General features: G+C 43.5%; 2 protein-coding genes across 3 annotated transcripts in view; one reads left to right on the plus strand and one right to left on the minus strand.

Annotated features, from left to right (window-relative positions):
- The first annotated feature begins 444 nt into the window (after nt 1–444).
- Nucleotides 445–13,357, plus strand: LOC139056265 (SH2B adapter protein 1-like). The gene is made up of 6 exons (XM_070534349.1): nt 445–1,471; nt 2,706–2,807; nt 4,476–4,591; nt 5,572–5,642; nt 7,547–7,941; nt 10,641–13,357. Exons 1-6 carry the CDS (start codon nt 698–700, stop codon nt 10,935–10,937), a joined length of 1,755 nt encoding a protein of 584 aa, XP_070390450.1. The 5' UTR covers nt 445–697; the 3' UTR covers nt 10,938–13,357.
- A 1,044-nt stretch (nt 13,358–14,401) lies between these two features.
- LOC135910678 (TBC1 domain family member 10B-like) overlaps nt 14,402–25,586 on the minus strand; it is a 30,347-nt gene continuing 19,162 nt past the window's right edge. For both annotated transcript variants that reach the window (XM_065442716.2, XM_065442717.2), the window contains exon 10: nt 14,402–24,701. In XM_065442716.2, the coding sequence (XP_065298788.1) occupies nt 24,603–24,701 (99 nt within the window). In that variant the 3' untranslated portion in view covers nt 14,402–24,602. The remainder of the gene's footprint in view (nt 24,702–25,586) is intronic.

The following is a 25,586-nucleotide window of genomic DNA, read 5'->3' on the forward strand; positions in this document are numbered from 1 at the left end:
TATCAGATCTTTTACTGCACAAAACTAGCTAACAGCGCTTGATTGTTTACAAAACAAAACACATGGCTTTCTGGAGGAGATTAACAATCAATGGAGAGACCATTTTTAGATGAGCGACGAAAACGCAAGTGCACGCGTGTGATGCCACGCGCGCTAAGCACGCACAGCGATGACGCGCACGAGCTTGGCGCGACGCGCTGTTTCAAAGCGGTTGTCACTGCGGAAAATACCGTGCTCACAATTCTCTCCGTTTCATTTTCGCATACGGTGTTTCGCCTTTCCGCCGCGGTGTTTAACATTCACTACATATCGTACGCCGTGGCGCTGTAAATAATCTCGCTTCTTGCAAGCCGACTGCTTCAGGGTTGACTCGCAGCGCTTTTGCGTGGCGTAAATGCGAACAACGGGAAAAATTGGAACTACGAGTTGTGCTGCGGTGCTTTTGAGATGGTTCTTGGAGGTTGGCTGATTCGCGAGTGCGTGTACGGTTCGGTTCCACTCCGCTATGCATGTGTTTCGCTCTTGGGTTTCAGAAGCGTCGAAGCGTCGCCTCACAATCATCACAAACAACATACGGGCGCAATGGCGGTGTACTGGTGCAGCCTGCGCCTCGGCGGTTCGTTCCACCGGCGGAAGCGGCCGACCGGGCGGCACCAGCAGGTAGGACTACACGCTCAAGGAGCATGCCGCTAGCAGTATGGCAAGCTCACCAAGCGGCGGCGGTGGCGACGATCGGCCCCACTGGTCGGACTTCTGCGAGAAGCACGCCCGTGTGGCAGCCGCCGAGTTCGCCCACAACTACCAGCTTTTCGTGGCCGATCACCAAGAGCTGTCCCGGTCGGTGGACTTTCCCGCGTTCGGGCGCCGTTTCGCCGATGTGTTCCAGGAGCACTTCGAGGCCGAGGTGCGGAGACGCATCGATGAGGTTGGCGGCGGCGGCGCCAGGCCGCTGAGCACGGCGAGCAACGGCGGCGGCTCGCAGGAGCCGCTGGGCGCCGTCGCCGCCGCCGTCGCGGCGCCGAGGGCTGTGGCCAAGACGCCGAGCAGCGCGACGTCTTCGCAGGACAACCTACGTTCGCTCGCCGCCGTCAACCACGAGGACTACAGTGACCTCTCCGAAGGGGAAGCGTCGCCCAAGGCACACCACCGTCTTTTCTTTCGCCGGCTTTCGTTCAAGGGCCTCAAGCGCGGCAAGGGCCTCTTCCACAAACAACACTCGGACGAGCTCGAGTTATCGTCGCACGCGCCGCCCCACCATCATCACGGAGAGCGACGCAGCAAGGGTGACAAACACCACCACCACCACGACAAGGCCAAGCTCAGTAAGATTCTCGTCGAGCACGTCAAGGAAGGGCTCGTCAACTACGTGAGTGGCGAAAACATCGACGGCCGTCAGAAGTGGGAGAAGTGCCGGTTGGTGTTGGTCAAAACTATCGGTGGATACCTGCTCGAGTTCTACGCGCCGCCCAAGGTGAGCGGCCTGGAGCGTGTGTGTCATCGAGTCGGTGTTTCTTTGGGTTAACGAAGTGTGGCGAGGCAGGAAAACAAAAGTGCCGTAGAGACGTCGAGATCGCGCCAGACGTGCCGTGATCGAGCTGTATCGGATGCTTGTCGCGTGAGTGAAACGAAAGTCCCGATGCGCACGTGTGACGTCGCACTGGTTGTTTACAGTTCTCGTTCTCTGTAATTTTATTTCTGGCATTTCGTTCTGTCTGGAGCAATGAGCTTAGACGACAGAGTCCTAGATGAGTGCATCAGGGTCGCGTTGTCGTCGTTATCAGGACAGAGTTGTCTCTGCGTTTTGGGTGCTGGCCGGCGCAAGTGTTGACCGACCCGATGGTGCGATCGTTCCAACGTACGTCGCCGCCGCGCTGGTCCGGGCAGATAAACGAGAACAGCCTGCTGTGGCGACTCCATCCAAGGTCGAAGCTGTCAGATCCGGGATGAAGTTGTGCGCCTGAAAGAATCTACGTAGTTGAGCGATTTTGCGCACTCAATTAAATATTTACTCTCCGTGGACGGCCCCCGACGCAGTTCAACTCGCGGGAAGCCGCTAGGAATGATAATGCGGAAAAGTGTAAATGCGTTAGATCACGTGGTGAAGTTCCCACAACAGATTAATTTACTGTTCAAAAAAGAAAACGACAAACAGAAATTGAGGCGTGCAGACATTTCGTCTGTGTTGTGCCATCGTTCACTGATGAGTCACTGGTATGATATCCATCCCTTGTTATTCGGATGTCGCGCGGCGCACTTTCGATCGCTGTCGTGCCCAAACGTGATCGAATTTCTCAGTCGCGATTGGCTCCTTTTCGCCAGATGAGGGAGAGAGCCAATCGCGGCGGAGAATTCGATCTGTATCGGACTCGATCGCGATCTAAAGTTGCTGTGTGACACCGGTATTGGTCATCCCAAAGAAGCAGTTGTGAAACTTCAGATAATTTTACGCACACACTCTACAGGTTACTCGCGCTCGTCCGTGTCTCTTCTTGTGTCGTCTGTTAGCCGCTTTAGTACTTCAGTAACATGCACCAACTAGCCCAACAAAAAGTTCTGCTGGAGGTTACTGAATGCTGAAAACTTAAAAAAAATATATATTTTTCTTGCTTTGCCACTTCCTAGTCAAATCAAAAACATTACGTCACCTAGTTACTGGCAATGATTTGTGAAAGTATGTGTGGTGTTTTGCCTTACCAATGTTGCAGTCCCTAAGGCCACGGAGTGGCGTGTTTTGCTACCTGATCCATGATGCCCGGGAAACTACTGCACTTGAGATGCCTGACCACGAGAACACTTTTGTGCTTAAGGTGCGTCGCAAAGTGATTACTTTTCACACTCTTGCATGTATGGTGTAATTCTAATCATTTAGCTTCCTGAGACCTCTTGTACATTGCATGCTGGAAATAACTCGGACGCAACTGTGTAAAATATTTATCCCAAATATGAAGTCATACATTGTATGGAAATGGTTTAATCATGTACTTGCCCTCCACTTTTGAGAAAATTGATTCTAATTTGATCTAGACTGCAGTGTCATTGCAGGTGACAAAACAGTGCAGTAATGTGCATTTTGAACACCATGAGATCTCGCGAAAATCTGGGGTGTAACATCAACATACCAAACAACCACACAATATTACAACTTCGTCTTTGTATTTAGGCAAAAACAGCAGTTTTTAGTATAACAGGCATGATGAGACGTTTACTTTCTTTACATACTTGGAGATTTCGCTTTCAACATCTAACCATGGTATTTACACACGAAAAAAAATTTATCTTACAGGTTCATAGCATACTAGCCAGTAATAAGTACTGGCTTGAAAAGCTATTATGTCACTGGCTTCTCCTTGGGTCTAAAGAGGTTATACTCCAGTAATTCTATGGCTAAAAAACAACAAATCTTTGTGTAGTAGACAAGCAAAACCCAACAGACCCATAAAACAGGCCTGTAACTTCTTAAGGTTATCGTATATGAGAAACATGTCCTCCCAGAATAGCTGCTGGCCTCCTAATATCAAACTTCTTCAGTGCTCTGGAAGACCTCAGGTAATCTTTGCAACTGTAAATCGCTGTCTCACAAGCACTTTTGAGCAAACTTGAGTAAATGCAGATCAAGCAGAGCATCATTAAAGTGCTTAGAAAGCTTAACGCACATCGAGTTCACTGGTGATCAGAAAAGTCTGTGTGACACAGATGTTCTATGTGACAATTTCTGACGAGCGCAGAACATACATATGTCCTTCTGCACGATAACGGAAAAGACCTACAGCGCAAGAAGCAGGAAATTATTCCGTCTTTTTCTACTCTTTCCATATTATGAATGCTCACCTTCTTTTTACTATGAGGTGCAACATATTTGTGGTCAGTAACCAACAGGCCTGAGTTTCTCCTCTTTTTGATGAGTACAAGTTGTCCATTACAGTTAGGCCTCCTTTTGAATGTTTCAGACACGTAGTTCTTGCCACGATGACATACTGACACGATGATCACTGATGGCAGTTTCAGGACTACATATGGAAGTTTTGCAATTAAAATTTTGTGAACGCAATCTTTGAAAGCTGGCATGTGCTTGCTGTCAATGTGAAATCCACTTGAAAGCATCAAAACTCTACACTGGGAAGGTAGCAAGAAAATTTAATGCTTCTGGGTCCAAGGTGCCGGTCACGAATGTAGCAGTGGGTAATATTCTTATAACCAGTTTCTGCAGTTTCAGGTATCCAGGTTCGAGATGTGAATTATGCACTGCTTGTAACTCGGGAAACAGCGCTAAACAATTGGACAAGAAAGTTCAGCGCTGTTCACAAGTTACCAGCAGTGTAACAACAAGCTCAATTTCCTGCCGTTTTGCACTGCTGTTATCAGGCAGGAGTGAAAACATTTCAGGTCATATCAATATGCATGCCTCCATATAAGTAGTGAGCTTGTTAATAAAAAAATAATTAAAGAAGACTTGCACTATGTGTTCAACATTTCAGGCCGAACATCACATTGAATATGTTGTGGAAGCGCACGATGCGGAGAGTATGAAGTCATGGCTCTCCACAATTCGATACTCTATGCGGCATCTTGGTGACGCAGCTGACGAGAACACGTAAGTTTACTCTATGTCTTGCAAGACGGAGGTGCACAGAAAGATGTAGACATGAAGTGATCAATAGACCTCCTACACTGCACATTTGTCCTGCTAAAGGCAGTACTGGTTGTTCAAACGAAGACGAAGGGCTAGTTAATTATGCTAGTGCTTGTCTCTTGCTCGTTGTTTCATCACCAGATCCACATGTACATTTCCCATGTAATAATGCTAGCAAACTGTATTTCTGCAAACTGCACTCCTGCACACTGTTTACAAAAATGACTATGCCACCATTAGCTGGGCAACATGCCTTGCAGAAAAGCTAGCTTTACAAGTATAAAAACAGTCTACATATAGTGGTCAAACAAGGAATGTCTCTGGGCGCAGTGCTTTGACAAGGGGACTTGTCTATTAGACATCCTTTGTTAAACCACTCTCGATTATTCTATGCCTTGTTGTTTAAGGCAGAGTGGCCTGGTGAAATCAAGCCATCTCGAGGGTAGGTGTCAGGAAACTAGCTGAAATTAGTGGCAACATGCTTGTCAAAAGATAACGCAAAACAAGTTCAACATTTTATCCATACAATTCCTTTAAGAGGACACTATAAAATAATATTAAGTTTGCTAACGTTGGTTGACCACGCCTCTGCAGTACAAAATGAGTAAATCATATGTCGAGCAAAGGTGTGGCAGTCCAGAACAGACAGAAAAACAAAAGTCAGCTCTCCTGTGACATCATGTTTCTTTTAAGATCAACCATTTGGGTCTGGTTACTTGTTTATTGACAGCACTTCAATTAAAGAATAAGAGTGCATTTGGAAAAGAAAAATAAGTGGCCACTTCAGGAAACTGTGCATAAAAGTGGCCAAAATAAGCTGAAATATCCTAAAAACAGTTGCCATACTGATGCTGTCAATGCCAATAGGTACAGGTAAAGATCACATTGCTGTGAACATACTACATCTCTCTGACCATTATTGCGTGCCGCTAATTTTGCAGGAGACCCAGGTTGACAACGTCACCGTCTGAGTCATTGGCAAGGCTTCGAGAGCAGCACACAAATACCAAAAGTAAGCAGCACTGCACAGATTGACTTTCTTGCATTGCTGACGAAACTTTGCAGAAATCACTGAAGTTTTTGTTTGTTTGATGGGATAACCTGACATTCAAAGGCTAGTTTTGCATGACTTCCTGCATTTCCAACTGTTCCTGCTGATGATGCTACTCTTAATTTCCTGTCACTTACTCATATATAGAAAACCTATTCTCACCAACAGTAGCACATGTGTTTTCAATTTACCTTCACTCACTTCTTGGCTTTGGTGCTAGCTGCTTTGCTTTTTAGCTTTAGGTCATCTTAACTGTTTCCCTTCTTACTGGAATAAAAGCTTTTGCTATTAACAACCATTTCTTTATTTTATGTAAAGGGCTTATGTTATCCTAGAAAGCTGACTTTAAACATCAATTTCACTGTTCCAAGTTATCTGATCGGGCCCAAGGGTCACACTTTATGAAAAGGAAATGAAAATAAGTACAGCAACCAGAAAACAAGGATCACATGGTGTGTTGTACCAGTATATGATAAGGCAGCCAGTTTCACCATCACTTTTTCACATGTAAGTAACCTGCCCTCTCGCTGCGTTTCATTTTTATCCAGGCAAGCTTGTTGCTGGGAAAGCAGGAAGAGGAAGATTGGCAAGTGACAGGTGACAGATGTGAAAGTTTAGCTGAGTTGGTTGCTGTGATCCGTTCTCGAGCACCAAGTCAACCCTCTTAGAACACATAACACCATCTACCTGTCACGTGCAAAGCCACTAGCTGTGAGGAAAAGCCATGAGCTGAACTTATCTTTTACAATTGCACTAGTACATTTAAGTTCAATTTTTTCACCTAGGGCTATTCGACACAAATATTTGCCTGGTGCTACCTGGTGTTTACCTCTGAAGGAATACTTGAATCCCATTGAATGCTCCCTCTAATTGCGTTTATGACATGATTTTGTGTGCGTGTGCTTTTTTTTGTTTTGCTTTCTCACTATTGCGATAGCTCCATTTTGGGCAGCAGTACCTAAAAAAAAAAAAATTCTATAGAACCGATGTTGGGTTTATACCTTTGTAAGTGTCCCTCAGCATATCACATTATGTATTAACGCAGAAAACAGACACACACACATTGCATGTTTACATATGTACATGTTTATTGTCTTTCACAACAGTTTTCATTCAATCTTCATGTCTTTCTTCCTTCTGTAATTCCCTTCTGGAACATCTTCAATCTAGCCCTGTTGATATTGCATGCAGATCCAATGCACATGTTGGAATCGATGTCAAGCAAAACTTTGTTTATTGGTGATGGCTATTTGATGTTGTATAAAGGCTAGTTTAATTTGGTTTGCCACATACTGAATGCCTAAATCAAAAAAAGTGAAGTAAATCAAAGAATCCATTAAATATTATTCACCATTCCATTAACAGATCGGTGTGTTTTAGAGGTGCTTCTCAGCTGGCATTAGTCCAGGTTATTTTTTGCTACACAGAACAGAGGTGGGCATACTTGGTCAGCATATAAAAGTTATAGTATAAGCCCGTTCGCTAGTAAGTACTTTCATTCGGTGCTTAGTAGCCTAACGACACCCAGTGTCCCAAGTTGGAAGAATGAGAGAAGAGTCAAATAAAGCTGTCACTTTAAACAAAGGAGTGATGCAGAATGTGCAGAAAACAGGACACGTGTCTGCCCCATGCAAGCCTCCGAGAAGTGACAGATGATTAACAAAATGTACCCCATTAGTGACCAACAAGTGCTACTCAACTTGTGGGCAGTCCTTTCCCCTGACTTCTTCATTCAATCAGCAAGTCAAGTGCACGCTGGTCATTGCCGTTACTGATGCTTCTGTAGAAAGTCACCAGAGGTGCAGACGTGAAGCGTTTCCGTATTTTGAGAGCTTCAAACCCACCTTTACTGGTCTTCCTTGCAGAGGCTCCTGCCGAGGCAACCGCTGTTGTCGCTCCAAGCGATCTTCCAGTTGTCCGTGCGGTTGGAAGTGGCAGCGACGGTGGTGCAGCAGCGTTGCCACCGTCTGTCACCCCAGTTGTCGCGGTAGCTGGAGCAACTGGCAGTGGTGGCGGGGAGGCTGCGGCGGCATCACCCCCTGCCGTTGATGGTGGAGCATCCTCATCCGGTGGAGAAGGTGGCGACCTGTACCAATCGCTGCGCGAGTACCCGTGGTTCCACGGGACACTCTCGAGGAGCGACGCGGCCCAGCTGGTTTTGCGCGAAGGTCCCTTGGGCCATGGCGTGTTCCTTGTGCGGCAGAGCGAGACGCGTAAGGGAGAGTGTGTGCTCACCTTCAACTTCCAGGGCAGGGCCAAGGTGAGCGGTACTTTCACTGGTAACTTTAGTTGCTATGGGTAATATTGCACACCATTATAAGATTTCTCACTGTTCAACACATTATAGGAAGCATAACCATGACTACTACTATGTTCCTGTGTCTTTCAAGTGGAAAGAAGCTATAGTGTCACATTGCAGTGACAGTAATGAACGAAACACTGCTAAGAGTCTGAGTTAGTAATACAACTCTTTATTGTGGAAACTTGGGCCCAAAAAGATTAGCAACACTCGAAACAACAATGGCGGTGAGCACAGTCATTAGTCGTTGAATCTAATCTCATGGGTCAGGTTCATTTGTTGTTATACATGTATCACCATAAATTCAAGAGTAATCACTTGTGCTGGCGATATTGTATGGCTCTATTTGCATAAAGCATGTACTCTGAGTGTGGTTAGACAGGCCTTGCTCACTATAGAATTGGTGACAACATCCAAGAAATTTCAAGTACAGCAGGTGCACCTTGCGATGATAACTTGAGAGTAATAAAAAGTGAATTTATCCTTGGCTTTGTCTGCTGGTCCACTGCATCTCGATTGTACCAGCTTGTACTGTCACTGTCAGTACTTGTTTTTAATTACTTGCTTAATGTCAAATAACTGTGGCCTGTTGGGCATTGCCTGCACCAGAAACGAAACATGTTTTAAGCACCAACTGGGAGTACTGGTTCAACGAGTAAAAATTTTGGTGCAAGATGTAGGTTGAGAGCATACGACCATTAAGCTGCGACGTATATCACCACTGAGCAGCAGTGACAACCGAACGTTCACAACAGAATTGTTTATCGAGCTTCATTTTATGCCCTGGATAGACTCTTTCGAATGGTGCGAAGCTAGATTTTCCACAATCCACTTAATGGCAGGAACACTGACAGCGCACACTTTCACACTTCTGCATTCATTTCATTGTTTTGCTTTTGCGGTGCATAGTTTGGCAGAATCTCGTCCGTGTACATGCAGATGTGAACCATATGTCCAATGCTGTAAATGTGGGTTGCTGCCTGAATGTTACATCAGCACACTAAGGGCAGCTTACCATAGTTGCACGAACCCCACCGTTTCTTTCTATAACTTACAGGATAAAGGGTCGCTACATGATTTCATCTGTATCAGTAGATTACCCTTATGCCAGAACACCGAGAGTGCCACACTTACCGCAGGAAGAGGCTTGGTGAGCCAGAAAAGACAAGTGGCACAGCCGCCACGAAGTTCCCGTACCAGCCAGCCATTACGTCATGGATTTTGACAGCATCTGCTTGGGCTTAGCTGATTGTTTGTCCGTAAAAATAGACTACACTGTGCCTAAAAAAGCCAAGCATTGAACATGGCGAGTCTCGGGAACGTTTACTGAGCCAATGCTGCCCAAATGCGAAAAAAATACAGTAGAGTCCTGTTAAATGGAACTCACTTTAACAGAACTGCCGCTTAAATGAAACAACAGCTCATGTTTGGTTTGTTTTGTATTAAGGGCAATGAAAAAAAAGTTCATTAGACTGAACATTCTCTCCAACTCCGGTTAAACATGACTAAATATAGGACCAGAAATGAAATTGAGCACCCAGTCTTGGCGGAATCGCAGCAGGCATCGCTGTTTCTCCTTTCCTGTTCGTGTTTTCTTACGAACTCTCTCTGTTATTGCCTTTGCAGGCTTATGTTGGTAGTATGGTTAGTGTGGCTCTACCTTGGTCATGAGTTGCGATGGTTTCTTCGAGTTTTCAGTGTCGGCAAACCAGGAGTCGGCTTGTCATTTACAATGGCAACACAGAAATGCCTACACAATGCGCCCACACTTCAGGTGAAGATCGATGTTATCTATGACTTTGAGAGTGATCGCTCCACTAAATCAGCTATTTTCTTTAACTAAATTACTCTTTTTCTTTTTTTTCTGTAATTATAGTCTGCTATAAGCTCCAATCGGAGACTGCATGCAAGTTGAACCTTGTAAGCAAAGCTGCTTCACCTATCATCTGCTGTTGGCAATAATGTATTCATCCTTTTCAAAAAAGCACGTTGTGTACCCTTGAGTTCAGTCTCTTGGATAATGGAACTCTTGATAAATTGAACTTATTTTCATGCTCCCTTGAGGTTCCACTTAACGAGAGTCCTCTGTACTTTGAAATCGATGTTGTCACAGTGACTTACGCCGGGGTTTCGGCGTGAAATTCATATTCAACCGATTATTGCACAATTACTTAAAGTGGACTTTCCGAAGATGGCTTCATTAGTATAAATTGATTTAGTGTTTCTCTTTAGGGTCCCTTTAAAGATCGTGGCCTTTTTAATGTGTGTGTATAACGAAGGTTTGGAAGAGAGCCGACAATCTCAAGATGACGCTAAGCCTTGGGCATACGAAACTGCAAGTGTACTTTGCCAAACTCCTACATTGTATTGTGGCACAGAACAGCAGCACTAGCAGGGAGAGTTTTTACCGAGTCCGCTAGGTCCATTAGATCAGTCCGTTAGATCACCAGCTAGTCCGTTACCGAGTACGTTAGATCACCAGCAAGGAGCAGCTTAGGGCTGTGAACACAATTAATGTACACCTTACAGGCACCCCTCTTTTTCGTGTATTTGTTAATGCCACTGCCACACGTGGCATCAGGTGGCACAATGTAACTTGGCAGTAGCTATATTGCATTACTGGTCAGGGGAGCATTGCAATTGAAATGCCCTTTCCACAGCACCTGCGCATGACGCTCAACCCGGAGGAGCAGTGTCGGGTGCAGCACTTGTGGTTCGAGACCATCTTCGACATGCTGGAGTACTTCCGGATGCACCCGATCCCGCTCGAGTCCGGTGGATCGTCGGATGTGACGCTGACGGACTTTGTGCTCGCTCCCGGAGCAACTGGCAGTAGCGAGGGGGAGCTACTCACCTATGGCGGCTCGGTGCGCCTTCACTCGTCCTCGCTGGACAACTTGCAAGCCGCCCACTTACCGCACGGTCGTGCAGTCGAAAACACCTATTCCTTCGTCTGAGAAGGCAAATGGTGTGCTGCTGTTGTGCTTCCGAAAGACGCAGCAACCCGTTCTTAGACATGCTTTTACCTGGAACTGTATTTTGTTTCCGGCCATTCTGAAGTGCATCGGGACACATGAATAGGACCTGGCCGGTTTTTTTTAATTCTGTACAAACCTTTATTCTGAACACATTGTGTGCTGCGTGGTTGCTGCTCGTGAAGTCAAGACATCTTACCAACCACAGCAAGTTGAGCTTGTTTACAGCGCGTCGGGACACTTGTGAAGTGGATGCACTTTTGACTTTTGCTGTTTGTGCGGTGGAGTGTTATGGAAGTGCTCGGCAGTACTCTGGCGACAGCGCAAGCATCTTTTCGACTGCTGTCGAAATTTGGGTGCTTTTAGTTGTGGACAGTTTGCGACTGTAAGTTTGCCGCTACTCAGTTTGACACTGTGTGTTCTGCTACTGAAGCAAATACTCCCTCTTTGTGTTGAAGATGTGAATACTGCTGGACTTCTCCGAGTCTGTACATGTCAATGTTCCGATTCCATCACTACACACAGATTTATGGTAAATGATTGCGGAGTATTGTATGTTTATGCTGCCACAAATTTGACTTCGGGACAGCTTACTGGAATAGTTGATGCAGCAAGCCTGACAGAGTGTCATAGGAACACACGAACTGTTGTGATGCTTGAGTAGATTTCACGCTTAAGAAAAAGTATTCGCAAGTTCTCATTGTTTTCATCAACTTGCAGTATTTGCAAGTTCATTTTCCGTGCAACTGCTGTTAATTCAGAAGATGGCATCAGGTCGTGGCCATCTGCTGTTCACAGGCTTCCAGAATAAGCCTGTTGCATAGTTAGAAAACACGAATCCATCGTTAAGCTATGGCCACACACACTGGACATCAGTGCAGACTCGTAGAGGTGGTGTTTAGCGAGACAGCAGCCATTTGAATACGAACAAAGTTTCCGTGACAGACTGGTGTTTTGCCAAGAGCGCTTTATCGTGGAGGCAGAGAGAAGAATGGTTGTACAAAGCTACAACACATCCTGTGTTACTACCTGAGCAGCCTTTATACAAGGGACACCTTATGAAAGGTAATACTTGACCTATACTATTCGAACAACGACTACTGAAGAATTACGAGACGGAACATCACTCGGCCGATGTGTGCGGGCAGTAATGTTGAAGAAAGCAGGGGATGCTATTAAAGGTGCGAAGCATTGGGTGGTCCCTTTTATATCGGTCTACATAATGGATGTTTCTCGACGTAACTGAAAGCCAGAGCTTACTGAAGTGTGCATGATTACTGTTTTGATAAGGGGCATTGTTGTACACCGAATGATTCACTCTGCGGTTTGCACTTCCAGACCAGACAGAAGTGTGTTGTTTTGAGACAGCTGCATGCTGGCTGATGCGGATTTTTTTTCTTTTTTCGAACAGAGTAAGGTGTTATGATGTATGCTGTTGAAAAGATCTTGTGTCCTCCAATATGCGTAGTTTACCGAGAAGCAGATGCGGGATTAATGTATTTCTAACAAGAAATACACTGTTCTTGTATGAATGCTTCCTATCAGATTAAGGATTAACCTGACCACTCGGTCACAACCATACTGTGATTAAAGCTTCCTCTGAATAGCGTTTGCCATAGAGGCTTTCGTGCTCATGCTTGAAAAAAACAAGATAAGCTTGTAAAGCCTGCATAACAGCTACTGGCTAGGATGGAGTGTGTTCTTTACGTGTCCAGTTATCGAACTCGTTCATCAAGCTTTATGACATGCTTACTGTTAGCATGTTGCTGTGGACTTGTCAGCTTTGTGATGGTCCTTCCTCATATTGCTGAAGGGAGGCAGTTACTAGACACAAGTGGAGCAATGTTATTACTGAAACTGGAAAAATGTTTTCCATATTACTGTTCAGCCTTGTCAAGAAGCGATTGCAGTGTGTGATAAATGAAAAAATGTACATTTTATGGAAAGATATCAGGTACTGTGCATGTAACTACTGACCACAAAAGTTTGTGAAAATGGGAGTTGTACAAAAACTAACTGAAAAGCGAACTACATAAATTGTTTAAAGGGTCATTGAACTGCACCTTCAGAAATCCAAGGCTCCGCTGCCAAGCTGCAATAAAATTTTTGCTTTTCACAGCTCCTATATCAGAAAACTTTTGTGATTGGTTGTAATGTCGTTAACACATTCACGTTTCATGTCGCAAATTAGAAGCAGAGAATAAATGTGTGACCCCAAGGGGATAAAAGACATGATAGCCTGCAGCTGTGCAGGATGAGAGAGGGTACAGAGGAGGACACTCCTTGCTTGCTCAACATGTATGCATTGTTTATAAGTGTTCTTAACAGTCTACCAAGCATTGATGTGCCTGGATGTTCCTGAATGCTAGTTCTTTCAGTCGCATTAAAATTGCTAAAAGTCATCATCTGTCTTCATTTTTAATGAGTGTATGTCACCATGTGCTGTACAAGACAAAGTTCAAATGACAGTGATCAAACGAGGGAAGCTTTGGCCTGGTGCAATAGTTATGGGACACAGGACTGCTTTTCATCAAGGCAATAATTCCTTTAAAGCAGGGAAAGCAGCTGATGAAGACAACCGCAGTGTTGGTTCGGGGCTGACGCTTCCTTCATTTGCTTGCTGTTCATCACATGTACTATACTCGCAGAATGAAACACGATGGTGAAACTTTAATGTTAGGACACCCCTATGTGCACTAACTTACTAGAGTGTGCCAAGTTGTGTCGTCAAGAACCAAATCACATTACTAGAGATGATGCGGTGTCTAATCTAAGTGTGCGAACCAAGATTACGTCGATGTCACACAAACTGGAAATGGCGGAGGCAATAGTATGCGCAGTTAGCCCTAAATTGACACATTTCAATCTGCGAGTATAGTACTACTGTATCTACTCAGACAAGGCCCGCACCCCCACTTTGAAGTGAAATAATTTGGGGGGACAAAAGTTACACTAAGCATCTCGCATGCCAGTTTTCTGCAAGTCACTACAACATAGCGCAAAGTTACTGTCCTGGTAATGATGGGATCATTGTCGCCACCAGATCGCATGGCAAAGATCCAGTGTGCTTCAATTGTGTCAGCTGTACTGTGGTGCGTCGTTTAGCCGATTCGAATCGTGCTTTCAGGCGCTTTCTGCTGGTGATGACGGGAAAGCACCATGCAGCACGTACTGCAAGCTTCAAGGTTCAGGCAATTGCACTGTCATCAACAGCTTCAAGGTGATGGGAACCTTGAACAGTATGGTCAAAATGGAGGAAGGTCAGCTGTGGGAGGGTGCCAATGAGGCAAGCTCATTAAACAGTGAGGGGGCAGAAGCAAAGTGGTTGACCGGATACAAGTGTTCATAGCCGGCCACCAATGATTGAGTTCTGCGTAGCCGCTGGGCCACTACAATGAGCACGGATATGTTCATAAGATACAGCACTCCAATGAAGACAAGGGATAGATAGGACAAATAAAAAAGCTTTACTGCCACCATTGCAACATAACAGGAGGCACATGAATCTAACATGGACTCAAAAAGGGGAGGCATCTACATACAAAAATACTCGGTGCACTAGACTCTGTACAATGTGCAACAGCCTGTACCGTTCCAAGCAGGCAGTCCAGGTCACAAAAATAATACTCTGCAGAAATGGCTTTACAAGGCATTTGCACACATGCAAATTATCAGCCAGAGAAAATGACTCGATATGTGTGTCTCATTGTCAAGCGTACATAACGTATGGGCTGTCACGTGAAAAGTGGTGGCACTTTATGTGCAGGACTGTTCCCCTCCCTACCCACATTCTGATATGTTCTACAATACACACATCCGCAATGTAATTGAGTATGGTGCATATTGGCCTACTCTGGTACTATCTGTCAAGATGTACCAACTGTTCTAAGAAAAAAAGACCCCTTTGTGATGCCAATGGGAGGGCTTCGGTGAATCTATTTCTTGTCACTGGGTTTATGTGATAGTAGTAGAGTGGCCTCCATTGGACTTTTGAAGTGAGTGCCAGCAACAAAAATACCATCATAACGATGACTTGTGGCTATCATGGTGACAGTCATGCTGGGCTACGCATTTTGGTAACAGATAGTACATCTAGCCTTTCATTATATGAATGACTGTTTTAGATTTCTACAGCCAGGGTAGCCAGACTTGAATGCAAGGCTAACAATTCGTTTTTTTTAAACCATCGCAAAAGTCCTGCAAAGTATGGGAGTTGTACCACTTGATCTGGTGTCCTACGCCCATTGCTGCCATGTGTGACGTACACATTCAAATACTGTATTTACTCAAATATAACCCCTCCCCTCCTCCATTTCTTTTCATGTCCTTATGATCAAGTGGGAAAAAGGGCACTTAAATTCAAGGTATGTGAAACAGTGGCATGTATTCTTTTCTGACCCTTTTACCCCAAGTCTTGTTGGCATTGGAAAGAAGGGGTGCTGTAATTCGTGGGGTGGTTAAACTCGAGAAAATGCAGTACTTCACTATCTTGTGATGGCTGGTGAAGTGTCTTATGTTTATGTTCACAGAAGCAGGCAAGCTCTAACTGCCATTGTGACTAGGCATACGTCAAATATATCCATGTTTTGGAGACTTCAGATGAACAATTAACACCTAATGAAGCGAAGGTAAAGTTTTTAATTTGAAAACGTTAGGCAAATGTTTCAAAGCCCATGCTGTTTTATGAGCGGTTCAATGCCATGCTGCACAATTAAGAGCTGCACAGTCACAACCACCTTGCACACAGTGCGCATATTTAAAAAAGAGCCGCAGAATAACTGCACCGTAATTCCAACCATATTTTATCTAAGCAACCCAAAAGCAGAAGCATTAGCTTGAGCCCAACTGCAATTTTTTTCCTGTTCAAATACATGTGAAACACACAACCTCCTTTTACGAAAACCACCGAACTAACCCGAGTTAAATTTGTTTCATTAAAGAGTGCAAGATAGATTTTACCGACTGTTGGATGCGGAATTCTGATTTAAAGCCTGAATTTTTATTAGCAACATTGCCAAAAAATTAGTCAAGTTCTGAAAAATGTAACCACGCAATTTGCCAACCACACCACTCCACAACAAGAACAACATAAATCTGTAACCTCTATTTACAGAAGTTTCCAAATCTGACAAATATGTATCGTGCACTGCATAAACAAGCTTTTCAAAGGTCCTAGTATCAAATTTATAGACTGTTAAATAAAAATTTTAGAACATTTTGAAAATTGTTTTACATAAAGCAGAAATTTCAATGCACATATTTCGTAGTTTCATGCCTATTGCGCATTGCTCTCGCCAAGATGCTGTTTTCCAGTAAACGGTGACTAGTGTGCCTGCAAGGTTGTCATTTTCTTTGCATGCTCGTCGAGACATGATGTGACAGCGCATGTAGTCTAAAAAAGTGGCCGTGGAACATTTAGGTGTGCTAAAAAAATGCTCTATTTGATCCTGTTGTGCGTGATAAAAAAGGTTTCACCACACCATGAACACTGAAGGCCTCAATTCAAATGCAACACACACAAAAAACTTTTTATAATTTTAGCTCTAGGTACAACTTCATTAAATCAATGTTCTACACCGAATCATAGTGGAAAGAAAGGCTGCAGTTACTTCATTGCTGTAAGCCATGCTGCCAGTCTTACATATAAATATGCAGTATTACTGTCTTTGTAACACGCCATATTGCTCTTGCCATTCAAATATCTGATGATTGTACCATGAATCCGAGCAGGCATTCACTGAAAGCTAGCGCGACAGTTATGATAACTCAAACAGGAAGGTGCAGTCTGGGTTCATCTAGAGTAGATAACGTGGGTTGTGGCATAAATACTTCTACTATATACCAAGACCCTTGCTTACATATGCAGCAGAAGGAAACAGCAATGTGGTGAAACATCGAGTACAAATTGTGTTTTTGTGGCACCTAAGATCTACAAAAGGTCAATGAGGATGTACTCTAAATTGCAAAAGCGAAGCAGAGTGAATGGAATGTAGAGAGAGAGAAGCACTAAAGAAAATTGGTGTGCAATTACTAGTTGTTCTTTGCGGTTGTGGCCAAAATACAAGCATCACTGGAGAGTCACTGAAGCAAAAGCTTAATGTCTAGCACCTTAAAGAAGAGCAACAGTTTACGTAATGCCAAGAAGAAATGAATCAAGCATTAGAGAGAATGCCAGAAGAACAGCTGTTACAAGACAAATATACAAAACAAAACAAGAATGGGCATTACATAAGCTTAGCGCATAGCAGCAAGTCTCCAGAAACATGTCAGAAACTCTACTGTCCATGCGGACACCATCACCATAAAACACTTAAAATAGGTTCTTGTACAAGACTGTTTTCCCCAGTAATTTAAATGACTAAGTTACAAGGAGTGTAGACAGTAAATAAATAAACAAACTGCGTGTGTTCTAGGAAGGTCAATAACAGCTGGCTACTTCTGGACCCGCAAACCACAACAAGCGTACCATGTAACATGCACATAAATACGTCCTGCGGCTGGTTGCAACAGTAACAAAAGCTTGGAAACACCAATAAGCGAGAGTTGTGATATGACATGATAAATTTGCACTGTTGAAACATACGACAAGAAGAGAAAGAGTGAAAAGCAAAACAATGTAAACATTCTGAAAACAAGAACTGAAAACAGAATAAAATATAAGAATAACAAAGGTGCCATGGTAAACAAAGTATTACAAAACCAGTGGGTGAAAGCAAAGCATGAAACAACAGAGATCTTTGCTACAGACCGTCGAATAAATCTGCACAAACAGCAAACAGAACATCAAAAAGTGTCATAACAGCACACATACACTTAATAACTTAAAAGCCCCACTCCCCACATCGATAATGAATCCTTTAAAACATTGCATCTGCAAGCCAAGAGCTAGACACAACAAGACTCGTGCATCGACTGCATATTACAAAAAAGAAAAAGGAAAAAGAAGCAATGCATGATGGCAAGTTGATTCTTAATATCAAAACAAAGAGTGAAGAACTCTTACTGTTTAAAAAAATGGGGGCCGGCTTGCTAATGAGTCAGTCAGCATGGATCATTCACTGGTCACGAGTGCTGCTTTGATAATGCTTGTTCACTCATTTGAGAACAAACTGTAGTCAACAACTAAGATAAACACACATTTTGCACAGAAAATGTGCAAACTAATGTGCCCTCCACTTCTGTGAAAGAGACCAAAACGGCAGCGTATAGGAGAACACTTAACAGTGCAACCTATCCTCCCAAACTGTGCGCAGAAAGGTTGAGGCTTGACAGGCCTTGGCATTTGCCAAGAAAGCTGCCTACACTTACTGCAATTTGTGATGTGAGAACAGCAATGCCAGCAAAGTTTGCTAGTCAGACAGGCATTGAAAAGAAATGATGCTGCCTTGCAACACGTCGCAGACCTCAAATCACTCCTTTAGAACTTCGTATCTAATTACAGACGTTCATATCATCGTATCTGATCGCGCAAGGGCCGCACTTTTTTTTTCTCACAATTTGTGGCCCTTATACGGGACTGAACCTTATGGTCAAAATGGTGCCGGCGCAGCTTTCACTTGTGCACACCCTGGATGCCCCGGATGTAGCATTACATCCAAGATACTAGGTACCATCTAGTAGCGACACACACACAAGTTTGTAGCGCATGGACATTTGCTGATGTGCGTGCAGGGTATTGGGACACAACATATCATTGCTTCTTAGTTGATAGCTTTATCGAAATTTTCGGCTGCCAAGTTGTAGGTGAGGCCCTCGCACGAATCTATATGGTATAGAAGATTACTATTCATGCAAACCTGTTTCACATTGCGTGAATATCTCGCTAATCCATGGCTAACTGGTTTGTAATTCGTGAGTGTATGTCATTTCGCACTGTTAAGTTTATGCTATAACTCAACTTTTTCTACCACTCAACTTTTCCTACCATTCAACATACGCTGTACTTTATACCATAACTCTACTTATGCTGCAACTTCAATTGCGCTTATACTAATAAACTTTCACGATGCGTACAGAAGTGAGTAAAGCTTTGCATTTGCATTGTTTCGAAACAGACAAGCCGTCACACTTGCTGAAGTTTACTGCGCACAGTATAGGGATTAGCATGGAAATTAGCACCAGATAACAGCAACAGATATCCAAGCTTAGGAATGAAGATGTTTGTCTCGGTTTAGCATAATCTGCTCACCGTATTTTACTATCCTGCCCCCACCCCCCCACCCCCTTAATATACAAGGCAGCACGTATGGTTGAAGAGCATCACTACATGAGGCTACAGGAAACTTTACTGTGCCATAGATTATAAGCCACCAGAACAAAAAGCAAAATGAATTTTAAAAATAAAAAGGCGAAAAAGAACAGTAAACAAGCTATGCTATAAAGTGTTTTAAATTTAATTATGTTGTATTAAGTTTGTGCTACCCAATGCAAGATAGTCTAAAAATAATTTCCTCCTCGGGCACGAAAAATGGCACTTGCGAACAGTCACTTGAGAGAGTTTGCAGAGTACCATATGAACAGTAAAACATGCGTCAAATTTTCCTTGGGAAAGGCGCACCATGTGAAACAGGCTTTACATCAAGCACATGCTGAAAAAGTAATTCAGAGCTAAACTAACAGACATACTTCACACTCGAGAATGCAGCTACTTAGTTTATTAAAAAAAACGAAACTAACCTCATTCTTGAAGAGCACACTCCTTCAGGATGAAGTGGTGACAATAGATTTCTCATTCTTGCTAAAAGTGATCAGTATTCAATAGATAATCAATGAGCCACTTTCTCGTTCTCCCCCAATACAGCGCAGACAGTCTCTGCCTAGGTATATCTAGCTTATAACTGCTAAGTGTCTAGGCATAACAAGCACTCCTGCAGACCCAACAATGAAGTGACCACACAGCAAGACCCAGCCACCAAAGTAATCTTGTTACTTTCTCACAAAAGACTGTACACTAATGAATGTGCAAAGCAGTGCATCAGGCCAGTTGCTCAGAGGCTGACTTTTAATCAACGAGTGAACCATGCTGACCTGAATTGTTAAAGGGAAACCGAAGGGGAATATAAACCCAAGCTGAGATAAGTAGACTACATTTCTTTAAATACCAAATATAGGTCAGTTTTACACCATGCATAATTTGTGGCTTGATAAGCCAGAAATGACGCAGACATGAAATACTGGTGTAAACAGTGCCTTGGCATTTCTGAACCAAGAGCTTGTGATGTCATAGATCTTGGCAGCTCGTCAACACGATTCTGGTTAATTTTGCTTTGGACGAGCTGAGCTTGTCAAGCACATTCTCAGCTTTTCTTATACTACACAGACATCTGCAGAGCCAACATTTAAGATTTGTGGTTATTTCTCTCTCTCTCTTTTTTTTTTTGTCTGTGGGTTTTACTACATAGATATCAGCACCAATTCAGTGCTTTGAAGATCGTGTTTATTCAGACTTTGTGTTCTAAAACTTAGATGGCAGCCATTTCATCAGCGCTGAAGGGGCACGTTTATTGCAGTCTCTGTTTTCCACTAACAGCACTACTTTGTCAGCACTCAAAGGCCGCTTGTTTGGAATCGCACACTTTTTGTGCCTTTTGGCAAATTTGGAGCGATGGTGTCTGCCACTGACAGCTCATACGCAAGTGTGAAAGAAAGCCCCTGTATAACTCTGACAGTTAAAGTTGAGAGTGAAAGCGATGTACTAGGGTGTTCTTTGAATGAGGAGGACGGTGACAGTCTCCTGGTCACTTCTTCTATCGAAAGTGATAATACAGAAAGCGAAGACAACACTGACTAGGCTCGACAGTAATGCAGCGTTTTCAAGCTTAATAAACGAAGTATTTGGGTGAAAAAGCTTTAAAAGCGTTTTTGATGGAGTGAAGTTTGAAAATAAGCCACACACAAAAAAAAATTGATTTTTGGTAAAATTGATTCACAATGACTCACTTTAGAAACTTTCTGAAAACATTCCCACATAAAAGTGGCCCAAATTTATCAAGATTAGAGATTAGCATTGCGAAGAGTGGTGACGCAAATTGGGCCTGACATTAAACAAATAAGTAAAAAAACTTGGCCTTTGTTTTCCTGATTAATAAATCTACCCTTTTCCACCACAGAACAACAAATAGAATTTTGAAAACATAGCCTACCAGCCTAAGCTAATTTAACTGTCACCCTTCAGCGTCCCTTTAAGCACAAGTCACAAACAAGGTTGTCAATTTGACTCAAAAATAACTCGCCCAATGTCCCCATGCTTGGTGCACCGTAATTTGACGCACGCTGTACTCATCATAGACACTACATGCAATATATTTATAGCTGCCATGTGCCGACTGTAGGTCTTGCATTCTGAAACAATCACTTTTGGTGGCACTTCCACATTATGCTAACTCTGCTGCAATACCCTAACTGCAGTAAAAGGCATCTGCTGATGAAGGATACTGTGTCAGCCAGTTTTCGGTACAACCCGACAGCTTTTCATGTGAGTGGGCTACCTAGTGAGTGATAACCAAGATGATGTGAGAGAATGCTAACACAAGACACGCGCGAAAACTTGCAACTGTGCTTCTGGTTAAAAAATTCACTCAGGCATTCAGGAAGTAGGTGAACGCCTCACATTTTTGCATTTCTTTCAACCAGTACCAGAGGGTGCAGGTTCTCTGGAAGTACTTAGGCATTTAAAGGAGTGCCAATAAACACGCTTTGTTATTGTTCATTGCTGTGTGCTGGTGTGTCCCACGTTCACTTGTCTGGTGCCACGGTTGATGTAGGTGTTGGTCCACTTTAAGTGAGCCAGGAACGGCCAGAATGGGCCCACATTCTTTAGCCAATCTAAGCATCCTTCAAGTGGAAGTTCTCAGGCAAATGATGGTTCCAGAAAACAGCACCAATTCGCAGCAACACAAGTAACACTAATAGAACATGATGAGAAACGCTGCTGCCAACAACAGTGCTGCAGAAGAATGAAATGAATTTGAACTTCAGGTGAAACACAAACACAGTCCCTCTGCAGACTCTGTAATACCAATTACCAAAAACTCAGTAATCAATATAGGTATTTTTGTTGGTCATAGTAGTGCAACTGTCTGTGTGCACCAGTTAGATTAATGTGACTGAACTACCATCCACACTGACAAGGAAAAGAAGTTTGCCCGAACATCGTTACACATTTAGGATGTGGTCCATCCTCATCACGTGGACATTCCCATTTCATCAAACAGAGGGCTTTCTATGACTGAAATCTGTGTTCAATTGGACAACCCTACAAAAATGTCAGAAAGATAGGCTGCTGTCAACCTACTGTAGATGAAGTAAAGAAAAAAAGAATAGAACAGATTTTCAGCTATATTACTGTCATCTACATCCACATACAAGCAAGAAGTCTTCAACACTAACTAGCGTGGTTGTATTAACATTTATCTCCTGTATTGCTGCCCTCTTACAAGGGTGCTATAGCGAAAGGCTGTGGAAGAGTTGGTCCCTTCACAGTGGTTCACAGTACTTCAGCTATTGCAGAAGTCGCTTCAGCATGGTTCATAATTTTTTGACAACACTACCACATCTGCCAAAGCCAACTTTGTCCAGAGAGAAAGGTGAGGCTAAGTGAGTGCAACAATGTTGCAACATTGATCCACCACAACACGTTAAGCAGCTTGAAATTATCCAATGTTCCAGAAAGGCAGTTATAGCGCACAGCTAACAAGAGTCTAGTTGTGAACATTGACATGAAAGTTACCATATCTGCGTGCATATAACATAGACCAAAAGCTTGAGAAACTGAAGAAGAAAGTACAGGTCCAAGGTAATACTCAAATGTTGCCTTCACGAGCTATTTCACGTCAATGCTGCGAGCACTGCCGTGAACTTACATTTGAAGGCAAAATTTGCACATAAATATGCTCTGCATTGCTGTGAAGCCAAACCGTGCCTTCAACAGAGGGCACAAGTGATGGCTTTTCCTGGTGCCAGCAATGGTATTGAATTGCTCTTATAACAGTTAGAATGATGTTCAAGTCATTACTTGAACGGAATTTTTTAAACCTTTCCTGAGAGCTCTAATGGGCTGTGTAGCTTATATGAGGAGGTGGGTTACATGTGTGAAAGTAGGGTATGTAAGAAACATTGTGCCACAATGCTCCCACCATCATAGGTACCATGGTCCGCTGTTTAAGCCATCAGGTAGCAATGTGGACAATGAGCATATGTATCCTCACGGATATTTCCGACGGACTACAGATTACAACTTGCACCAAGCAGCGGCCTCATGCCTGAAGTCAAGGTTAAGAATGTCAGGCAGACACAGTGGTACAGTTTACAATTTATCCTACTTGGGAACTTCAGCCAAAAAATGATACTGTTTATATGACTTTATAAGACTTTTATGACTAGACTAGCGAGCTGCTGGATTGTCGGTGAGGAGGCCCACCTAGCAATGTTTGTGCCTCGATTATGGTGTTCAACTGATGTCAGTAATCAGTATCAAGCTATGAATTGTTGAATATCTCACGAATGTCATGCATGAAAGTTCACAAATGATCTTAGCGTATGCTAAAGTTTACTACTGACAAGTTCTGAGTCAAAGCCAGGCACAGTTGAAACAGCTCCTTGGGATTATATTGCCGGAGGCTTCTTAGCAAGAAACTACCCCAGGCAGATTTTGTATGGTGATGTCCTTTACCATAGTTACGGGCTCTTGGTGGCTTCAACACAGAATTTCAGCATACCACTTCCACTCTACTTTAGCACTACTGCTTCGGCTATCTGCCGAAATTGTATATACCTAGCTAAACTACAATAGGTCAAGAGACTTGGGCTTGCTCGAGCATCTTTGCACGTGCAACGTAGCTAAGCCACCTGGTGCACTAAGCACCAGGTGTGGCTAAGCTAGCATGTGCAAAACTGGGAGATCACTAAAACAGTAGTGATGGCACAGAAGCGGTATGCTAAACCTCTCTCATTAGAGTGCACTGCTGTGTGCCACTACAGTACGATCTCCTCACATTGCCTCCAATCGTCATAAAGGCTATAGCCAAACATCCTCTACAGTGTTACATCACCACAAAGTGTCAGCATTTGTTTCTACTATGCAAAAAATTTCTGTATGCTGCCATCCATCACATACAGCTGGGAGACAACCGAGTCTGCATTCTCCGTAGATAATTCTTAGGGATATCCCTATCAGCGCACCCTGATTGACTTAGCCAGTTGACGTGGATGTGACCAAAGGTATGCCATACCTCCAATCTGCATTATTCTCACATTGCGTAGTTTCCAAGTGCATTGACAAGATTCCCAGCACTTCAGTGAGGCATCACGCTGGGTGTTACACCACGTAAAAGTGAAAGCATCCCCGAAAGTGACTGATCGGGGCTGGATACCCCCCCCAAAAAAGACGCCTTGAGTAGAATAGTGCTTTTCACCAGTGAAGGTTAGAACATGACTTAACACTGAAGCACCACCCTTCACGCAATTCCGCTTGTCATGAGGAGCCTAAGACTGCCTTCCAGCAACATTGTCATATACTTTTCTTTTTAAGCAGCATTATGTTTCTCAGAAGAAGCCTAGCTCTCTCTCTCTCTCTCTAGACAGAGTTGCTGTTGGCTTCTATGTACCAACAGGTAGCTGCTGAGCTAACGGCTGTCCCATACCCCTCTGCTAGGTTTTCACTTTGGAGAGCTGCGCAAGCCGCCGCTTGGCAATCTGTCGCTGGTGCTCCTTCATCATGTCGTGGCTGGTGACATCTAGCTGTACAAACTGAAATTCAAAGAGGACAAAAGAACAGTTGCGAGACTGCACATTGTGGGCAAATAAAATGCGAACGAGTTAGGACTAATGAGATTTCTATCATTCATGCTATTGCCCACTTTGTGAGATGTTGGCATAATTTTGGCTTGTCCATGTGGTCTGGACATACAGCTGCATTCTGAAGCTGCTGAATTCAAGTAAAGCTTCAGGCTTTATTGGCCAATTCAAACTTTCTGGCCTCTCGGAGCAAAGCGACACTTTCAAAAACGCCTAATTATGGGCCGCTCACAAGGCATCAGTGTTCAATACACTATGCTGTTGTTAGATATTCAAGCTGCTGCATGTGTTGATATGTGCAAATACAAGATGTTACTACAAACCCAGTTGCTCTTCTGGAGCTCTGATATACCAGAAGTGCCCTCCAAAAGCAATCTCCCTTCTCTCTTCTTCTGCAAAGCATACATTATCTTTGCAACGAAAACATCACATGGCAGTATGCACGTGCCAATGATGACTGCACTGAGTGGCAAATTGCAGCAGTAATGACATGTGGCAGCACATGGGAGGCAGTGATGAAAGGTTAAAGGAATGGATTGAGTAAAGAATTATTAAGAAATTGTGCTCATAAATAAAGAGTGTATGAGTGGCCTAGAGAGGAGCGAATACGATAACCTTGGTAAGAGCCACAATGACAGCTAAGGAGTGGATAGAGGAGCTAAATGACAGGAAAAAACAGGGAATTAAGCCTGTGTAAAACCGGCTGGCTAAACTGTGCTGGGGTAAGGTTATAGGGACTTAAAGGTTATAGAAGGAGACCAGCAATTGAATAAAGAAAGAAGGAGAAAAATGAAAAGGAGAAAAAGTGCACACAACACTATGCAGCATGTGAACACT

Source organism: Dermacentor albipictus, chromosome 2 (genome assembly GCF_038994185.2).
Source record: "Dermacentor albipictus isolate Rhodes 1998 colony chromosome 2, USDA_Dalb.pri_finalv2, whole genome shotgun sequence".
Lineage (NCBI taxonomy): Eukaryota > Metazoa > Arthropoda > Arachnida > Ixodida > Ixodidae > Dermacentor > Dermacentor albipictus.